Source organism: Lygodium microphyllum, chromosome 5 (assembly GCF_053477565.2).
Source record: "Lygodium microphyllum isolate KBCC chromosome 5, Lygodium_microphyllum_v1.1.10, whole genome shotgun sequence".
NCBI lineage: Eukaryota > Viridiplantae > Streptophyta > Polypodiopsida > Schizaeales > Lygodiaceae > Lygodium > Lygodium microphyllum.
The window spans coordinates 45,032,766-45,052,348 of NC_141139.1; the positions used below are offsets into that span (position 1 = coordinate 45,032,766).

Here is a 19,583-nt window from a genome sequence, read left to right on the forward strand (position 1 = left end):
GGGTCCTCATGGGCATTAATTTATATCCATAAGCATCTTCAAGTCCTACAACGCAAGTTTCTAAAGGAATCTCTTCATCTCCAAATTATTGGTGGTATCTGGATTAAGGATCTTGCCGAAATTTTGAAAGGCACTATGCAAATTTGTACTTAAATGTTGACATTTGATGATGAGACTAGAGGGCTCATCACATTATTTTTAACAACGGTCGCATAGGCCCTAATCTCTAAGTGCACTTAAACAGTACCAATATGGCTTAATAAAGAATCGCTCTCTTCATGATGATGCCATTAATGTAATAATGAAAGTCAAGGAAGCCGAGGGAATTTGGAGAAATCTGGAGGTCTTTTTTCCATGTAAGCGAGCCTCCCTTCAGCAGCCTCCTCTGAGCTGTAGAAAAGTAAGGTTGCATTTCCAGCAAGCTCCTTTACTCCAACAGAAAAAGAAGGCAACAGCCAAAATATGCACAGCACAAGAAACATGGAGAGTTAGCGAAGTGAGAATAACCTTCATCCAATACACAAAGGAGATGTTGCACCAAATCCTGAAAATGCAGTGTAAGTATTTTTTATCATAACATTTGATATGGATAGGTAAGCATTTACTTGGAGTCCTGCATGCCCATCATCAGCTGCATTCAGTGCAGATTTGAGCAAACGTACAGCTGTAGGGCTGTTTCTTAGAATCTCCCTACACCACTTCACAGTTTCTTGCTCCAATTTCTCAACCTGTTAATGACACTCCAAAATTTTTTATGAATTAACTGTCACACATCCCATGAATAAACTGTCACATATCCCAACTACTAGACTGGTGCACAACTCAGCCTAAACATGTGGCACGTAATATGCGAACACATGACAGGGCTACTTACTGGAACCACTGTGTTGATAAGCCCCATGGCCAATGCCTCCTTTGCTGTGTAGAACCGTGCCAGAAACCACATCTCCCTGGCTCTCTTGGGTCCAACCTGCATTGAAGTTTGAACTATCCTACATCAAAATAAGCATCGCATAAAACTAGCACCAGCCTAATCAGCCTATGTACCAAAGACTGGAATTGTTGAAACCAAAAATTGAGGATGCCTCACCAGTCGTGACATTATGCTGCATCCGTACCCACCATCAAAGCTTCCAACCTTCACAAAGTGGAAAAGAAAATGAATTGTTTGTCAGGTTTTTGCCACAAACACAACCCTCTTACTGTTTTAATGCAGATAAGACAACAGTTACCGACATAGATTGCCAGTAGAATTACCTTTGGACCCGTTTGTCCAAAGACAGCATTTTCTGCTGCTATGGTAAGGTCACATACCATGTGAAGGACGTGCCCACCACCTACACAATAACCTGCCACCTACAAAATATGTGTCACTGAATCTTTGCTAGCGATAATCTGGCAGTGTGTTGAAGCAAATAAAAGCTTTGAATGTCAAGAAAGGCTAGTATCATCTCAAATATATCTAAAGGGCAAATAGTGAGCTTTATTGATTATTGGGTCAATGAAACTGCTATTCACTTAGGAAAAAAGATAATGCATTTCACATCTCAGGATAATGCTTACCATTGCAATTACGGGCTTTGGAAGTCGCCTAATTTGAATCTGAAACACACAATTCAAAATTTAAAGCTCTGATTACAAAGTACTGCTCACCTAATGATATGAAAGGGCTGCTAAACAGCAACACAATATAAAATGGGATACCACCAAGAGGACCTCTTGAACAAAGAGCATCACTTTAAGTGCATTCCTTATAGGACGATAATTATTGGGGGAAGATCTTTCAGCCTCAATGCATGCAGATCGAAAACTTAACTGAAACACCATACCTCTGCGAGAAAAGAAAACCTGGGGATCTGCATCTCATTTGCCAACTCAGGAATAACTCCCAAATTTCTACCATAAAGGTATTACAGTAAAGGTCATTTTAAGCATCATCCCATCATAAAGAGGCAAACTTCTGTTCGTCAAGAATGTCAGGACTATGTATCATCACAGTTTGCCACCAAATTTTCATACATTACTGCATGATAACTATATTGTCTATCAATACACTCAACAACTTAGCTGGTATCCTACTTTTATTGCTATAGAGCATTTAGAATACCCCAAATGTTATGTTCAGGAAAAAAACTATGAAAAATTCAAGCATAACAGCACGAGTCAAAAATCACTACAAACAATGGCTATATATTCCAGAATCTTTGTCAGCCACAAATTACATGTTCCTATGCTTCCTGTTATTTGGACAAAGTAAACTGTATAGTGATACGCATTCCCATAGCCATAACTTCAACCTTCCTCCATCCTTCTATTATTTTTTTCAGATTTGTTGTTTGCTATGTGTCGTAGCATATCCAAATACAGGTATATAAACATAAAGATGTCAGACACGCTTTTGGAAAAATCCATCTATTCAATAATTGTGGTCCAGCTTCCATGCATTTGCATGAATCAAAGAAAATAATGTAGCATTCATTGTCCGTGAAAGAGAGACAGAAAATACACCAACCAACTAAACGTATGAGCCAGTTCTGATACATCAGTAGCTAACATGTAACATCACCTTTCTCCACAAAAATCTACTCAGATGTTGATACACAAATGAGTACATGCTTGGGATATATCAGAGATGCTCCTTTTAAAGACCACCAAATTTCTGCACAAGCAAAAGTGCAAAAAACTGCAAATTGAGAAAGATTCATGTGTACACATAAATACCTGAACATCCAGAATATTGAGACGCCCAATATTATCCTTGCCAACATAGCCGTGTTTTCCTCGAACTGCCTGATCACCTCCGCTGCAAAATGCTTCTGTGCCCTGCCAGTAAGAGGAGAAATGAGCTTACAACATAACGGCGACACATGCAACTGCTGATGTTGTAATGACAAAATCAAATGGAATTAAAAAGCCCACATAGAAAAGGATGATATACTGAATAAGACTCTGAAGGGATGCTAAATAGGATTGTCACACCTTTCCTGTGAGGATAACAACACCAACATTCCCATCATCACGGGCATCTTCTAGTGCACGCTTAAGCTCTCCCACTGTTTGAGGCCGAAAGGCATTTCTCCTTTCAGGACGATTAATAGTTATCTGCAGACATGGAACTTCAGCAACAAACAGGTGTGTTTACAGCCTGAAATTTCCAGCATTGGTAAACCACAAATTATCATTATGTAGCTGATGCACTGATCTGAGAAATGTAAGAGTCAAGCAATTCTTTGGTTTCCATGAAATAAGCAGTCCCAACCAGCCTCAAGCAATAAATTTAGATGATTACAGGTTACCCAAATTTTGTGCTGATATTAAAAAAGATATATTGATTGTTATATAGATTATCCAAATTCTGTGCCTCATTTGAGGCTTTTAGAAAACTCAAGGCCTTGATAAGAGGAACCAAATGTGTGGCTTGCCGTTGAGAGAAGGATGCTATCTCAATTGTTCAGGTTACAGTAGTACAACCAAAAGAAGGTTATAATCAAAACTTGTGAAAACCTGTCGAAGGGAAGTGTTAACTGAGAACATGTCATCACAAAAAAAAGAGAACATCATTCCTGGTTACTCAAGAGAGGAAATTTATGACATAAGAGACCCAAAAATTTTGGTACTTTGAAGTGTATTTTTTAAAAATTATTTTCTCCATTGAAACCCAACTTCTACTTGCAGTAAAAGTGAGGAACCTTTAAGCACATGTTAATATAGAGCCCCAAATAAAAGTACCAGACAAATTATTAAACTACAAGATTTGAAAATTGCAATATCATAATTGGTTCAAAAAAATCTATCAAAGGAATTCATCCTTCATCAATCCTCTGCCATCACTTCCTTTGCCAGATTTGTCATCATCTTTGCCATCGCAATCAGGATATACACATTCAGCCCTCATCAGTTCAAAGTAGATTTGGTTGATTCTGGCGACTATAAATCACAATTTTGAGAGCAACTTGTGATTTAGTGAGCAGCCATGGCTGGATTGATTTGTGAAGAGTAGGAACATGAGCAACATGTCGGCTAGAGTCTATTAGAGACTGAAATGCAAGCTTTTAGAACAGAAATCACTTACTTTGTAGACACATTGAATGGCTCTAGTAAGCTTAAAGACACGCTGTAGTGTCAACTTTTGGGGCCAATCTATGACTTTCATCTCTGAGCAAGAGTGTTCTAGCTTCTCTTGTGTGAAATGTTTGCTGATTTTTGTGGTTAAGTGCTTCACAAGTCAAAGCTAGTCCTTGCCCTTTGCAAGCATGCAGGCTGGTCTCATGGTTCTGTTGCTGATACGACACCATCTTCTTTGAGGCGAGCTTGTGCTTGTCTTTTGTGCAATCACTTAAATAAATTTCAGCAATACAGTTCGGCAAAGATGTCTCAAAGTTATTTGTATGAGGATCTGATGTCATCCAAGAAAGGGAAATTACAACATGTTGATAATGTGCTGCATGGACAGCTAGTAGATCATCATATGCATATGAATGTTTTTGAGTCTCATAAACAAAAGAAGGCTGAAGATGAAGAGGATCCATTATCCAGAGCACAGTTGATCAATGGGACTGACACGTTTGCTTAGCTCTCTCATGTACTTGGAACTATTACTCAACACCCAAATTTTCTGAATTTATGGGATCCTTCCTTTGAGACTTGAGGAAGAGAGAGGGTTCACATGCCATCTATGCATCCTGGGTATTTCGGCGGAGGTAAAGGTTTCAGGCTATGCAAGCCAATGAACTAGCTAAGCAAGGTTTGCCTGGGAACTGCAATGCACAAAATGTTATGTATGGTAATGTTGGAAAGCAGCCAGGTCTCCAGAGTGGCATGTATGTTAATGAGCAAGGCACTGTAGGTACCCAAGATGCATGAGTGAATGGGTCAGGTCTAGTGAGTCATCACATGTTAATGCTAGTAATACACAATATTACAGCCACCAATATGTGATAACTTAACATCCATCAACAAAGCCAAGGACTATAGGGGAGGTTGACAGTTGGTGAAGTTTGAACTTTTTCTAAAATGCAGGATAAGTTGAAAGCTCTTATGTCTACTCAACATTGTGACATAGCTTAAGAAAACTTCACCGAGTCTTACAAAGTAAGAAAGGCAACTGCATTTTAGAAGGGGAATGCTATTCAGCGGTGGCATTCTCTTTAGTTTAGGTTGAAGCACTATCTAATTGGTTTGATTTCAAGTAGGTGTTAACAGCTATGTGGGTTACTAGCACATTTGAAGAGAATGTGAACACAGTTTGGCACAAGGTAGATATACCAAATGGAAATCTTGAAAATTACAACAAGCAATTCCGGGCAACTTTGCTGCCAGTGACTTCTTATAGAGGGCATAGATTGAGAAATGCTGTTTTGGGTTGGCAAAAGAAGTGTATGACTATTGCACTAAAACTAGGGACTACATAGAATAACGACATAAATAGGTTTGCTAAAAAGACAATCAATAAAGCAATACCTAGAAATCTTTTGAATGGAGAGAGACTTTCTATTGTGCTGAGAAATGCACTTAGCCACTTCAACAGCCCCAAAACATGCTTATTTTAGGCTTATTTTAGCCAAAACCCTAAAACGAGGAGTGGATCGAGAAAGTTAAGTGGGAGAGGATCTAGAACCCTAATTTTCTAAAAATTGGCAGCCAGCCCTCCACTCTTTTACAATCTCGTTTTTGCAGGTTTCAAGTGTTACCAGCTTGCTGCCCACACCCCGGTCATGGAGGACATCTCAGCCCTTGCTGTCCATCACTGTTCCCTACAATCTGGCGCTTGTTTCCAGCCCTCCACAAGCTAATTGCTGCTGTTTCTGCCTGGCGACTGACTGCTGTTCATCTGCACTGCCGTCGTACACCCTGCCACGCCAGCAAACTGCTGCATTTGCAGGCTCCAGCTGCCGCCCTGACAGTTTTCTCTCTCCTGTCTGCAGTTGCTGCAGTCTTTCTCTCTCCTGCAAGCTGTCCTACCTTCATTTTCAGTATTTCTCTCTCCTGCAGGCTCCGTTTTCAATCTTTCTCTCTCTACAAGCTATCTTGCCTACGTTTTCAATGTTCCTCTCCTGCAGGCTCTGTTTTTAGTCTTTCTCTCCTGTAGGCTGTCCTACCTGCATTTTTAGTTTCTCTCTCCTGCACGCTCGGTTTTTAGTATTTCTCTCTCCTCACTACTGTCTGCATCAGATCCAGCTTCTCACTGCTATATTTGCTGGTGTTCGACATCTGGAAGCTGCCTTGCTGCGATTCGGGATCCGTTCGGAGTACGACACACTTTCCAGCTCATTACCCCTGCCCTGATCCTAGAGATACAGGAGTTCGAGGTTCAATATTCATTCACTGCATAGTGTGTTTGCTGAATGAGCGACGTATTTCTAGTAGTCATATTATTTCATTTATTCACTGTGTTCATAGCCTCTGAGTTACTCTAACCCTAACCCTAACTGTGTTCTTTTTATCAATCTGTGCTTTGTCGTACGGTTTCTGTTTATATTTCTATGTTAGGGTATTTTTCTTTACATGGTATCAGAGCCTGGTACTCTCTAAGAAACCTAGGCCTTTGATTTGAAAGCTCTTCGCAAGAAGCAAGAACAACAATAGGTTCAAATGACATTGAACACATCAACACCGATTCAGTCTCCAGATCAGCCTATGCCGAGAACCGAGAGAGAGTGGGCCGATCAGCTTGCTCCACAAAGTTCCGACATGGTGGGAGAAACATCTAAGTACATGGAAGAAAAGATAGGCAAGCTGACCTCTGACGAATATAAACTGATCATAGCCTATCGACAAAAGAAGATTGAGGAGCTCGACCGAAGGATTGCCCTTCAAGAAAAGCTTCTAAATGAAGGTATGTATGGATTTCACTCTTCAGATGTTGCACGTAAGTCTAATGATATTGCAGGGCCGTCGAGACCTCAATCAGGGATGGGCCCCCCTCTTTGAGAGCAAGATACAGAGTATGTTCTACTTTTTCAATCTCTTCCCTTCTCTCCGGTGCAAGGTACTTTTGATTCGTCTTTTGTGCCTTCTTCTTTTACCTCTTCTATTTTGCAATATACTGGTAGAGATCATGTGGAAGAAAGAGTCCAGTTTGCTGACTACGGAAAAGGTCCTCTAGAGGACCAAGTCTTGTATGTTAACACACGTCGTGAGAATTATAAGAAAAAGCTAGGTAACTCTTCTTCTGTCCTTCCTTCTTTTCCGTCTACTTCACATAATCAAAATGAATTTGGTATTCCTTTCACTTCATTACATGGTGTATCATCATCTTCACAATTTCATTTTCAATCTTTAAATGATAAAAATGAACAAAAAAAATATGCACCTCATACACCTCACTTTCAAAACCCACCCATCCCACCACATTCTTCCACTGCTTCACCACTTCCATTTTCACCATTTACATTTCCATTTCAGACACCTCATGTCGCACTGCACATCACACCCGGGGGTTATGGAAACATAGGCACATCCTTTAGGACCTCGTCCTTCCCTCAACCGGGTGGTGTTCCACCTACCTCATATACACTTTCGGGATCATTGCAGCCTAGGTATCCCACTCAGTCTCTCCGGAGTGTGGATCAGTTGCCTCCACAATTTGCCTCCACGGCATTGCCTCCTGGACCTTCTGGTCATAATGTTGTGTCCCAGTCTTACTTTGGACAAGGCTATTGTGTCCCATTGCCTCCACCTACACCAGTGCCTTATGGAAACATTCATGTGCCAATGCCTCCACATCAATCGGCACTCATTGGACACTCACAGCCTACTTCTACCTACCCACCTCTTCCCCCTCCTACTTACTCTTATGAAACACTCTCACCTCCACCATCTTTCCCACCATCATCTTACTCCACCCACCCGACACCTCATGGTTCTAGCTCATCTTCTGCCAAGAATGCATTTCATGACAAGACTTGTTTTAACAGGTCAAACTTTACTACTTCGTCGAATTTGATAAGACATGTCCTTGATTCGCAGAACCTATGGGATCTAGTGCAGGGGTTGGAACCCCAACCCGATCCCGCATTTGTTCCATACGAGGTAGCCCACTCATGGAAGGCTAGGAATGCCTCTACTATTGTAGAGCTAATGCAGGGCTTATTGCCAAAGTTTCATTCTCACCTTCAACATTTTCACTTAGCGTCAGAGCGATGGGCACACTTGATTGACCACTATGCGGCTCGAGATAGAACCCGTCGTATTAATCTTGAACACGAGCTTCAACTTTTCAAAATCATTGACCAGGATGACTTGAGAGTCAAGTTGGCTGAATATTGGCGTCTCCTAGTTGAATTCTCCACTACAGGGACTCTCAAGTCCTCTGACGATCAGGTCACATTGTTCCTAAATAAACTCCCCAAGAAATACTTCAATTTTGTGGAAGGAATAGTTTCAAAGCCTACCGTGCCTACATTCTATGAATCCAAGTGTCAGTTGTTGTGTTACGCACGGTTGTTAGATCAGTTTCATATGAATTCCTCTTCAAAGGGGACTCTTCTTGCTCATTCTCAAAAAGCGCAACAAGGGAAGGGCAAACCAAACCAAACCTCCACTCAAAATCAAAATCAAACTCAAAAGCTAAATCAATCTTGGGATTCTCAAGGAAACTCCCACTCACAACTCAAACCTAGGTGGCAAAATGTACCTAAAAAGAATAGGTACTGTCAACATTGTCAAAAGGCTGGCCATTTTAACGACGAGTGTCGATCAAAGGCACGAGGCACAACACCAAAACCTAAGTCTCAGACCCCCGGCCCTCAATCGGGCAACCCCCAGCAAGGAAGACAAGATGATGGCAAGGGCCAGTTTAAAGGTCAGACTCACACTGCCATCGTACAGTCATCTCAATCGACAACATTCTCAACTCCAGAGGGCTTCTCTGACTGGTTTGCAGAGGCCCATATCGTCTCAATAGAGATATCAGATACGAGTCTCGTCCACATCTGTGAGTTGTCTCCCGATGAGGTTACTGCAGAGGTCCACACGTCACAGCCGAGCACTTCAGCTCCAGTTTGGATTGTGGACAGTGGAGCTACACATAACATGACTCCTGTAGAGGACATTTTCCGTACCTGAGCCCCTGCAACCGAGCAGGTCCGTGTAGGAAACAACTCCTCGGTCAAGATTCAGGCTCAAGGTTGCGTTAGTTTTGCCACTGACAAGCGTCTGGATTTGGCTTCACTAGACAATGTATATCATGTCTCTCAGCTTGGGGTAAACTTGTTATCTGTTCAGCACCTTTGCCGGTTGGGACAAGCAATTTTCTTTACAGCAACCACAGTCGAGGTCCTTGACTCTCTGATTGGTTTAGTGATTGCTCGCGGTGAGGCACGGCCTAATGGGCTATACCCACATGACACACTTTCTGACCGAGCCGACCGCCAAAGGCTCCTTGTTCCATGGCTTCCAAGCCTTAGCCACATCTCGAGAGCCTACACACAATGAGCGTCTTTGGCATTTTCGCTTAGGGCATCTTGGTTATGACTCACTTTATGAGTTGTCACGCCGTGAGCTGCTTGAGGACCTTCCACACCTGAGGCTAGCTCAAGATGTGTGTAAAGCCTGTCAGCTCGGGAAGCAGCACCGTATCGCATTTCCTCAGCAGTCTACACATAGAGCTGAGAAGCCTCTTAGATTGATTCACGTTGATCTTTGTGGACCGACATCCACTGCTACTTTGAACGGCGCTCTCTACTTCTTTTTGATAGTGGATGATCATTCTCGATACATGTGGGTGTACTTCCTCAAGCATAAGTCAGATGCTTTTACATATTTTTCTACTTGGGTGTTGCTGGTTCATAACCAGACTAGTCGTCGTGTTGGGTGCATGAGGAGTAATAGCATTGGTGAGTTTATCTCCCACAAGTTTTCCGAGTTTCTATAGAAGCATGGCATTTCTCACCAGCTCACCTCTACCAACTCCCTCTCTCAGAATGAAGTCAGAGTGTGTAGGAACCGCAGTCATGGAAATGGCATGCTCTATGATGTTTGCAGCAGAACTTCCTAAGTGCCTTTGGGTCGAGGCTGTTAACACTTCGGTGTACATCCTTAACCGGTGCCGGACTGCGGCTCTTCCTTAGAAGACCCCGTATGAGGCCCTTTTTGGCTCTCGGTCTCTTATTTCCCATCTCAGAGTCTTTGGGTGTCATGCATACACACACACGCCTGATGACAAGATAGGTAAGCTTACCACATCGGATCAGACATGGCAAGTGGCCACGCCTCTTGATCCTACCATCCACTTGTCGAAGGATACCTTAGGACAACCCTTCGATGCACACACCTAACGTTCTATTGTAGGAAAACTTCTTTGGTTAATTCACACTAGGCCAAATTTAGCTTACTCAGTTAGCATACTCAGTCAGTATTTCACAACACCTAGGATGTCACATTGGATTGCATGTCTTCGTGTGTTGCGTTATTTGCAGTGTACTTTTTCTTATGGCTTGACATATGGTTCTGGTTTATGTTTGCAGGGGTACACTGATTCTGATTGGACAAGAGATCCTGACACCCGGCGATCCCATGGCGGCTACCTCTTTACCTTGGACACGGCTCCCATTTCTTGGTCCAGCCATAAGCAAGAGATGGTGGAAGCTTCCACAACGGAGGCTGAATACCAAGCTCTCTTCAATGGCACCACCGAGGCCATCTATCTGAGGAGTTTATTGGCGGCGCTTCATTTTCCATATGACTCTCCCACAGAGTGTCATTGCCCTTGCGGGCAATCCGATCATCACACCACGGACACGACATGTGGAAGCCCACTTCCACTTTTCCAAAGAGCAGGTTGAGCTAGACACTGTTCGCCTAGAGTTTGTGCCTTCATCGGATAATTTTGCAGATATCTTTACCAAAGCGGTCAACCGGTCGGTTTTTCAGTATCTGCTACCCAAGATCGGCTTGGGTACACCCTCCCCTACTTCTTCAGCTTGACAGGGAGAGGGTGCTTCCCTCTTGCTTTCCCTTCCAGTTTGAGAGAGGACGGCTCCTACTCTTGATCGTGACAGTGATGATGCTTATAGTTTTTTAGACATTACATTCACTTATTCTTTTGAATTGTATTATGGGCATTTATAACTTCATCCGCACTATCAAGATGACCTGATTGTAAAAGGGCACTTGGACAAGTGAACACTTCCCTTGCGAGGGCACTATCCCAGTGGCACTGTTGCATAGCATATTGCATGAGCATGACATCTTGCATCTCCCTTTGCATTACCCTATACATTGGCATTCTGTTCATGTCAACATGCATATGTGCGCATTTATCCCTTTTCGGTCTTTTGAAGTGGTCAACTCTAGGATCCACTATATTTGTAACATAACACATGGCAGTTCTCCTAAAGGCAGATTCCCTACCCTTGCTTGCTTGCTTGCTTTGCTTGTCTTGCTAAGCCCACCGTTTTTTTTGTCTCTCACATATTCAAAACATGATTGGCACATACACTCACTTTTATCATACTTAGACACTTATCCTCGTCAGTGCGAGGGATTGGCTTGCTAGTTTTGTGAATAACTTGGGTTTAAAACTCTCTTTATCTTTTCCTATCTGTCACTTAATCGGCCGCTGCCCCTATATTACTTATGTATCTTCAAAATACTTTTCAAAAAAAAAAAAACAAACAAAACAAACAAGTCCATTGTTGATTCCATCCGCCTTTGTAGGCCTTGGTAGGCCCTTGGGCAGCCGATGAGCACCCTTGGTCCAATGCCCTAACCTCTCTCGGGTGATTACTTGGGCTCCCTTGGTAAGATATCCATCACCTCTATAGTCTTGGTAGGCCACTGGGCAGCCGACGTGCACCTTCTGTCTGATGCCCTCCCTGCTTTGGGGTGGGACGCCTTGGGGTAAATCAAAATTTAGACTGGCCTACTTTTCAGGCTTGAGAGGGGGTAATGTGCTAAGAAATGCACTTAGCCACTTAAGCAGTCCCAAAACATGCTTATTTTAGGCTTATTTTAGCCAAAACCCTAAAACGAGGAGTGAATCGAGAAAGTTTAAGTGGGAGAGAATCTAGAACCCTAATTTTCTATAAATTAGCAGCCAACCCTCCACTCTTTTACAATCTCGTTTTTGCAAGTTTCAGGTGTTACCAGCTTGCTGCCCATGCCCCGGTCACGGAGGACATCTCAGCCCTTGCTGTCCATCACTGTTCCCTACAGTTTGGCGCCTCTTTCCAACCCTCCACGCACTGATTGCTGCTGTTTCTGCCTAGCAACTGACTGCTGTTCATCTGCACTACTGTCGTGCAACCTGCCACGCCAGCAAGCTGCTGCGTTTGCAGGCTCCAACTGCCGCCCTGACAGTTTTCTCTCTCCTGTCTGCAGTCACTGCAGTCTTTCTCTCTCTTGCAGGCTGTCCTACCTGTGTTTTCAATCTTTCTCTCTCTTGCAGGCTGTCATGCCTGCGTTTTCAGTCTCTCCTGCAGGCTCTATTTTTAGTCTTTCTCTCTCCTGCAGGCTATCTTGCCTGCGTTTTCAATATTTCTCTCTCTTGCGAGCTCCGTTTTTTAGTCTTTCGCTATCCTCACTGCTGTCTACATCAGATCCAACTTCTCACTGCTACGTTTGCTGGTGTTTGACATCCGGAGGCTGCCTTAATGCGATTCGAGATCCGTTCGAAGTACGACACACTCTTCAGCTCGTTACCCCTGCCCTGATCCTAGAGATACAAGAGTTCGAGGTTCAGTATTCATTCACTGCATAGTGTGTTTGCTGCATGAGGATCGTATTATTAGTAGTCATATCATTTCATTTATTCACTGTGTTCTTTGTCTCTGAGTTACTCAAACCCTAACCCTACCTGTGTTCTTTTTATCAGTATGTGCTTTGTCGTACGGTTTCTGTTTATGTTTCTGTGTTAGGGTATTTTTCTTTACACTTTCTTGGCAACTAATAAGAGAGTTTGTGGAGAAGAGGATCACATGGCTCGTGAATGCCCTAAGAGAAAATGGACAACTGATGATGAGGAGTAGAAGGGCAAGAAGGAAAAACCATCCCCCGAATTAACCCTAATGTAAGTGAGAAGCCTGATGGAAATGCAATAAAGTTATGCAGCGCATAGTGCAAACTTAGACATTAGACGGCACTAATTTTCTTTGATGCAACTGCTCGAGCAAATTTTATTTCTCAAGAACTAGCAACTAAGTTGAGAATCTAACTAGATGCACTTTCTATGTGGAACACCTATGAGGGACTTGACTTTGTGATGCAAAACAAATTATCAGACATTGCCTTATGTTCTCACACAGTCTAAGCTATACCGAAAACTGAGGCAGGAGGATAATACCGAAAACTGAGGAGAGTTGGCTAAATGAGAAGTGACCGACTAAGGAGGAGATGGGCAGCCTGTATATAGGCAAAAGGTGCAACAGCTAGCCAACTTGCATTAAGGCAGGTCAACCAACAAAAAGTGCAATAAATGCCAAATAGAAGGCACTACATGCTGCCTAGCTGCCCATAAGTATCAATCCTGCCCAAAAATGGAAGAAATAGACTGCATGGACTGAAATGCAAGTGTGGACCTCCACTCAAAAAAAATATCCATGACAAAAGAAACGATGGAAAAATACATTGGCACAACTTGAAATATCCTTGTTTGACTCAAACTCAGACTTATAGGCAAGAGATGACCATAAATGACACATGTGACTACAAACACTCCCTCCTAGATCATGGATGTGGCAGAAGGTAAAAGGAGATGGTATGGGTTTCAAGTTAGCGTGAGTGTCACTGCTGCTGAAGTTTGTCGATGATGGACACCAATCAAGGAGTAAGACTCCCTCTCCAAATGAAAACCCAATCCAATGACAAGCCACCACAGGCCAATGGGAGTGGAGACACCTTGAATGGATCACTACACAGATGTCTACTTGGGAATGGGTGAGCCAAGCCTTTGACACAACTAAGAGATGATAGTGAGGAGCTATTGAAGGCGCAATGACTTGCTACAAAAGAAGAACAAGGACACAAAAATGAGATTGCCACATGAAAAAAAGGCCCAAAGAAGCATGCAACCCCTAAAGAAGCTCCTCATGCTCTTGGAAATCCCTCTCTGAAACATACAGAGCCAAGAATTGATAGCCGCATCTCCAAGATCGTCCCCTTTGAAAAGGGATGGGGGGGTATGAGGGAACCACCAAAGGATATGGTGGGGGTCCAAGGATGGGGAAGAACTTGTGGGATGGGGGTTGCACGAACAGGTACAAGTGGGACAATAGAAAACTACCTCGAAGGTCCCTTCACATTGGAAGGGGAATGGAACCTATAAAGCCCCTTCTCTTACCAACCGATTGCAAGAATGGCTCCTGAAATAGAATCCTCAACACTTACAGCCTGTTTGATGAAGAGAACTTAAGTATTGAGTCTAATAAGACCATGAACTGAGACAACAGAGAAGCCCCGTTCCAAAACATGTAGGACATCCACCAATTGGGCAATAAAGGTAAGGTGTTGGTACCGAAAATAGGTACCAATGTAATGCTAGCTATAATGACTATACCCTCATAAGTACGGAGATCCTAAGGCCAATTGCCTCATTGAGTCATAAAAATTTGAGGCCCCTATATTGATGAGCCAAGGCCTCATCGAGTCATATGACTTTGAGGCACCTATATTGATGAGCCAAGTCCTCTCAAAAGATGAGAGAGCTGAAAATGTTGGAATTGGCCAATTCTAGGCAATACCCAATGTTTTAATGTGTGGTGTGGAAACAACTAAGTTTGTAAGTTGTGCCACTACTTGTAGAGTTTGTTTCACTCTAGTCAAGTTAGGGATAAGTCTGACTTACTTTAGACCTATTGTACTTTCATTCTATCATTTTAGTATTTGTGTCACAAAGTGGGACAATTGACTACTACAGCGCTCTCTCTCTCTCTCTCTCTCTCTCTCTCTCTCTACACCATCTGAGAATGGTGTGAAGTGTGGCAACAAGACCATGCTTGAGATGACCTTTTGGAGTGTTGTGATCTTTCTCATTCCCATTCCCTTTCTGGTGAGGCACTTGCTACAATGGTCCATATCCACAATAGGTCTCCAACTTCGGCATTACAAGACATGACTCCATATGAGGCTTTCTTTGGGAAGAAGCCTTTCGTGTCTCACTTTCACATCTTTTGGTGTGATACCTATGTCCATGTGGACAAGAAGAAATGGGACAGGCTCCATTCGAAGTTGAAGAGATTATCTTTGTTGGTTATAGTACAACCACGAAAGGCTACAAGCTCTATGACCAAAGAAATGAAAGATTGAAATAAGCAAGGATGTGGAATTTAATAAGGTTGCAGCCTTTGATAATCCAATTGATGGTGCTTCTATTGCAAGTGATTCTTTTTCATTGACTAACCCCTCACCCACCACATCAATTGCTCCCCTTCCTTCTAGGTTACCTCTTAATAGCACTCCATTTGTGATGACCCCCCCTTCTTTCCCCTTCAACTCCCCTTCCACTCTTGACAGTTCCTACTCCATTGAGTATTTCTACTTCTTCCCCATCCCCTCAAAGTGTCTGAAGTGGGTGTTGTGTTGTCCAACCAAGGCCCTCTTCTTTTGCATGAGGGGGATGTACCTTTACCCAATGAGGGAGGGTCCCTGTCCCACACAGACACATTACAAGTACCAAAGGCCTCTCAGTTTACATCATTATAACGGGATGAGCCTACTATTATTCCACAATGGTATAAATAGCTTATACATGATGCACGCATTTCTCATTTTCCTACTATGTTGATGCGCCCATGCAGATCAGCCAAGATACAAGCCAAACAGCATAGTTCACTTTGTGAACTATGCCCTTATGCTTCAGATTTTATAGGATCATGAGCCTACTACTATTGATGAGGCTCTTGCTTAGGATGTCCGGCATCGTGATATGCAAAAGAAGCTCGATATCATCTAGCATAATCAAACTTGGGAGTTGCTTCCACATCCAGGGAAGCAGAAGGTGGCAGGTGTGAAGTGGGTCTATAAGACCAAATAACTAGTTGATGGAACCTAGGACAAGCACAAAGCTAGGCTTGTTGCCAAGGGTTTTGCAAAGACAGCAAGCTTGGACTATTCTGAGACATTTGCACCTACGACTTGTATGTCTACCATTGGGGTTGTTTTGGCTCTTGCAACACATCACCCATGGCTGGTTTATCAAATGGATGTAAAGTTTGCTTTCTTAAACAATGTCCTAGAGAAGCAAATTTATGTTGATCAACCTCTTGGTTTTTGTGTGTAGGGAAAGGAGGATCATGTCGACAAGTTGTGAAAGGCTCTCTACAACTTGAAGCAAGCTCCTCGAGATTGGTGCCAACAGATTGATCAATTCTTTTTACAATGTCACTTCCATCATTCTGATTTAGGCAGCACTAGGAATAAAAATGGTGGTGGATGCTATGCAAAAAATGTAATAAGGATGACTCCACATGTGCATGTGAGTGGCATAAGTGGTTGAAGGATATGTAAGTGAGGCAACTTGAGGTTGGGGTACAAAATAGATGTAACAAGGCTCACTCCACATATACATATGAGTAGTCTAAGTAGTTAAAGAATAGATAGGTGAGGTAACTTAAGGTGTTGGGATTCCCTTCATTGTAGCTACTTGAGAATGAGGTGCAATGTGTGTGACTAGGATTCCTAGAGTTGGAGCACCATGAGTCAAAGTGGTCCTCACCTAAGGATAGATGTAAGGTGCGTATGCAAGAGTGGAGTTTGTAGCACCAAAACAACATAAGGCAAAGTGTTACTCATTTGAGTATGCATATAAGGTGAAGTTAACCTAAGACCTACCTTAAGGTCTAGCCTACCAAACATAATGGAGCTAAATTTATCTACATTAGAGAATGCGAATGAACGTGCAAGAGATAATGAATCAATACTGAAATTGAGAGTAGGGAGTACATGAAAGCAAGATGTGATCTAGAAAAGGATAGGAGTGCTGGATTTCAAGATTGGAACGCATCAACAACAACTCATTTGAAGGAGGATCTAAACTATGAGATATACCTCAATGGGATTTTTGTCTTTTGATCCTCTCCTTAAGTTTACATATTGTAACGTGTGTGGTATCCGCATTGACTTGCAGATGGCATCTGCACGTAAGAAGGAGGATCATGGCCCACACAAAACATAAGGAATATATGAGCCTACCACTGAGTCTGGCCGTGATGAAGACACTGGATTGCCGGAATAATGTCAAAGGTGGGCTGTCCTCCTGCATTGTGAGTTTTGGATTCTGCACAGCTGCCTAGACTGGCAGGACAGTGGTTCTACTTGTGTTGATGCATCCTTCAATCTAAACATGCTCCTAGAACAGGGCGTAAGTCATGCATGCATTCACTCCCTCCTATTCAGGCACTACAGAAAGTGTGCAGCATTCACACCGAGTCTTGCAAATGAGAAATGGGTTTTTAAGAAGACAGTGATAAAGTCCCATAAAGCACGGTGTTGAAAGGTTTGGACGTACCATCAGGCTAAAGTCTTATAATGAAACTCAACTGCGAAGAAAGAAGAAAAAGAAGATAGAGAACGGACCTTGGCAATGCCTTCTCCGACCGATTTCTCATAAAGGATGTCCTCCAGCTCCGGGCCAGTCAAACGGCATTCGTACCAGGAAGGAGGAGTGGATGGCACCTCGCCATGTATTTGCACATACGAAGAAGGAGCAGTAGCAGAAGACGGCTTCAACATGAGAGAAATAGATGAAGACGAAGACGAAGCAGCAGAATCAGGTACGATGTGACGAGCGAGAACTGCTGCCCTGTGCACAGCTCGCGACCCTTCCATGGCTGTCGCACACGCTCTCCCACACGCTTCAACTTCCTGTTATAATGCCAATTGGATAATGCTTTTAGATCTTCTTATCTCTTCTACCGTATCCCAAGTTACCGTAAGCAATCTACAGATCTGTCCCATCGTTTTAAAAACTAGGATTCAGGAAGCCTGCACCAATTGCAAATATGATGCATTTTTGGATTAATCCCTCCTTAGAATAGACCCCCAATTAGATTTATTTACGTGCACAAAATTTGTATTAAGAAGTAAATAGTTAAATCATCTCGCAGATGCAGTGCGGCTCATGCCATGGCTTCCAACTTTCTACAAAAAGGTTTAAAGATCCAATTACTCACAATCAAAGGCTTAAGAACGGAAGTGATCTTCACTTGTCTGATACAGTAGTCACACCTATCTTTGTCACCAACTCTAAAGATAGCATAGTTCCTCTTGAACCAAATAAACTTCAAGACAACACCCCAGATCGTACAGATCAACTGCCAAGTAGAGTCATCTAGTTTCGCTTTATCAACAAAGAGAGCAATGGTCACCCAAAGTTATCCTGCAAATTAGCCGCCTTTGACCATCTTCTTATACACGTCCAAAGTGGGGCAATATGAATACAATCCCACAAAAGGTGTTTCTCAACTTCGCAGGCCCTCCCACGGAATGGGCAAAGTGGGGACATATCCATTCTTCTAGCCATGTGCCCACAAAGAGGTAACTTTTTCAAGAGGATCCTCCATCTAAGCACATTGAGTCGTGGGAGGGCAAAGTGGGGACATATCCATTCTTCTAGCCATGTGCCCACAAAGAGGTAACTTTTTCAAGAGGATCCTCCATCTAAGCACATTGAGTCTGAAGGAAGGGATTGTCCTCTAGATGAACCTGAAACACTTCCTCCAAGTCTCAATACTAGTCATGGGAAATTCTCTTCTCCACTTCTCCTTGACATTCATGATGATAGTAGGGGATTGGAGCTTAAATTCCCTAGATGACTTGCAAAGCTAGAGTGATTTGCCACGTGGGCTCTTCAACTCTTTCAGAATACTATCCTTGCTCATGGCCACAAAGGTTGGCCATTTCTCTTTCAGTCGTCCCAAAACTTCGGCGCACCATTCTAACTCCTTGGGAGTCAATATGAATTTATCCACAATCCGATCAGGTTGCATCCATTGAGAAGTGACATGGTCCCAAATGCTACTCCAAGTATCCATACCTTTGTTGTTAATCATTCTTCAGAGCTTCGGGCATCTGTGAGCAAGAGTGATTTCAAGATCGAAAGCATAGGGAGACAACCAAATGCTATGAGCTAGAGAATAATCACCGCTCTAGACACCCTACGATGCCACTCGAATGAAATAACTACTTTCAACCAAGAGCTCACCATCATATAAGCTAATTCAGAGCTCGAAATTTTGATCTTGATATGTGGGAACGACACAACATCTTGCCAATCCAAGTCAAACCATGTGTCTTTACAATCGACATCCAAAATCGCAAGATAATCATCCAAGGTTGATTTCCACCTAAACTCTTGGGCTAACTCATCATCAAGGCCTATGATTTGTCAATCAACGCTTCAATACTGGCTCCTCCTAATGCTCTATTCTCAGTTAAGACATTCCAAGCAATGAGTGACTAAGATTTCCTGTCATGTTGCCTCCATAAAAAATCCCTGAGCATTTTCTCAATCTTTTCCCATGCAATTTGACTGAAACGCATTAAGGAAGCCATGTATACAGTAGCAAAAGCCAGCATGGTTTTAATGACAGTTAACTTACCCGCAAAGGACAAGGGCACATGGAACCACCTATACATCTTGCCCTGGA

The 19,583-nt window shown here is 42.8% G+C and overlaps 1 protein-coding gene across 1 annotated transcript; it reads right to left on the reverse strand.

Moving 5' to 3' along the window:
* Positions 1 to 57: 57 nt before the first annotated feature.
* On the reverse strand, positions 58 to 17,895 carry ECHID (enoyl-CoA hydratase/isomerase D). Its single transcript, XM_087677767.1, has 9 exons — positions 17,512 to 17,895; positions 2,980 to 3,102; positions 2,722 to 2,823; positions 1,564 to 1,602; positions 1,258 to 1,356; positions 1,091 to 1,138; positions 875 to 970; positions 606 to 728; positions 58 to 425 (listed from the first exon to the last, which is right to left on the reverse strand). Exons 1-9 carry the CDS (start codon positions 17,761 to 17,763, stop codon positions 309 to 311), a joined length of 999 nt encoding a protein of 332 aa, XP_087533893.1. The 5' UTR covers positions 17,764 to 17,895; the 3' UTR covers positions 58 to 308.
* Between the last annotated feature and the right edge of the window lie 1,688 nt (positions 17,896 to 19,583).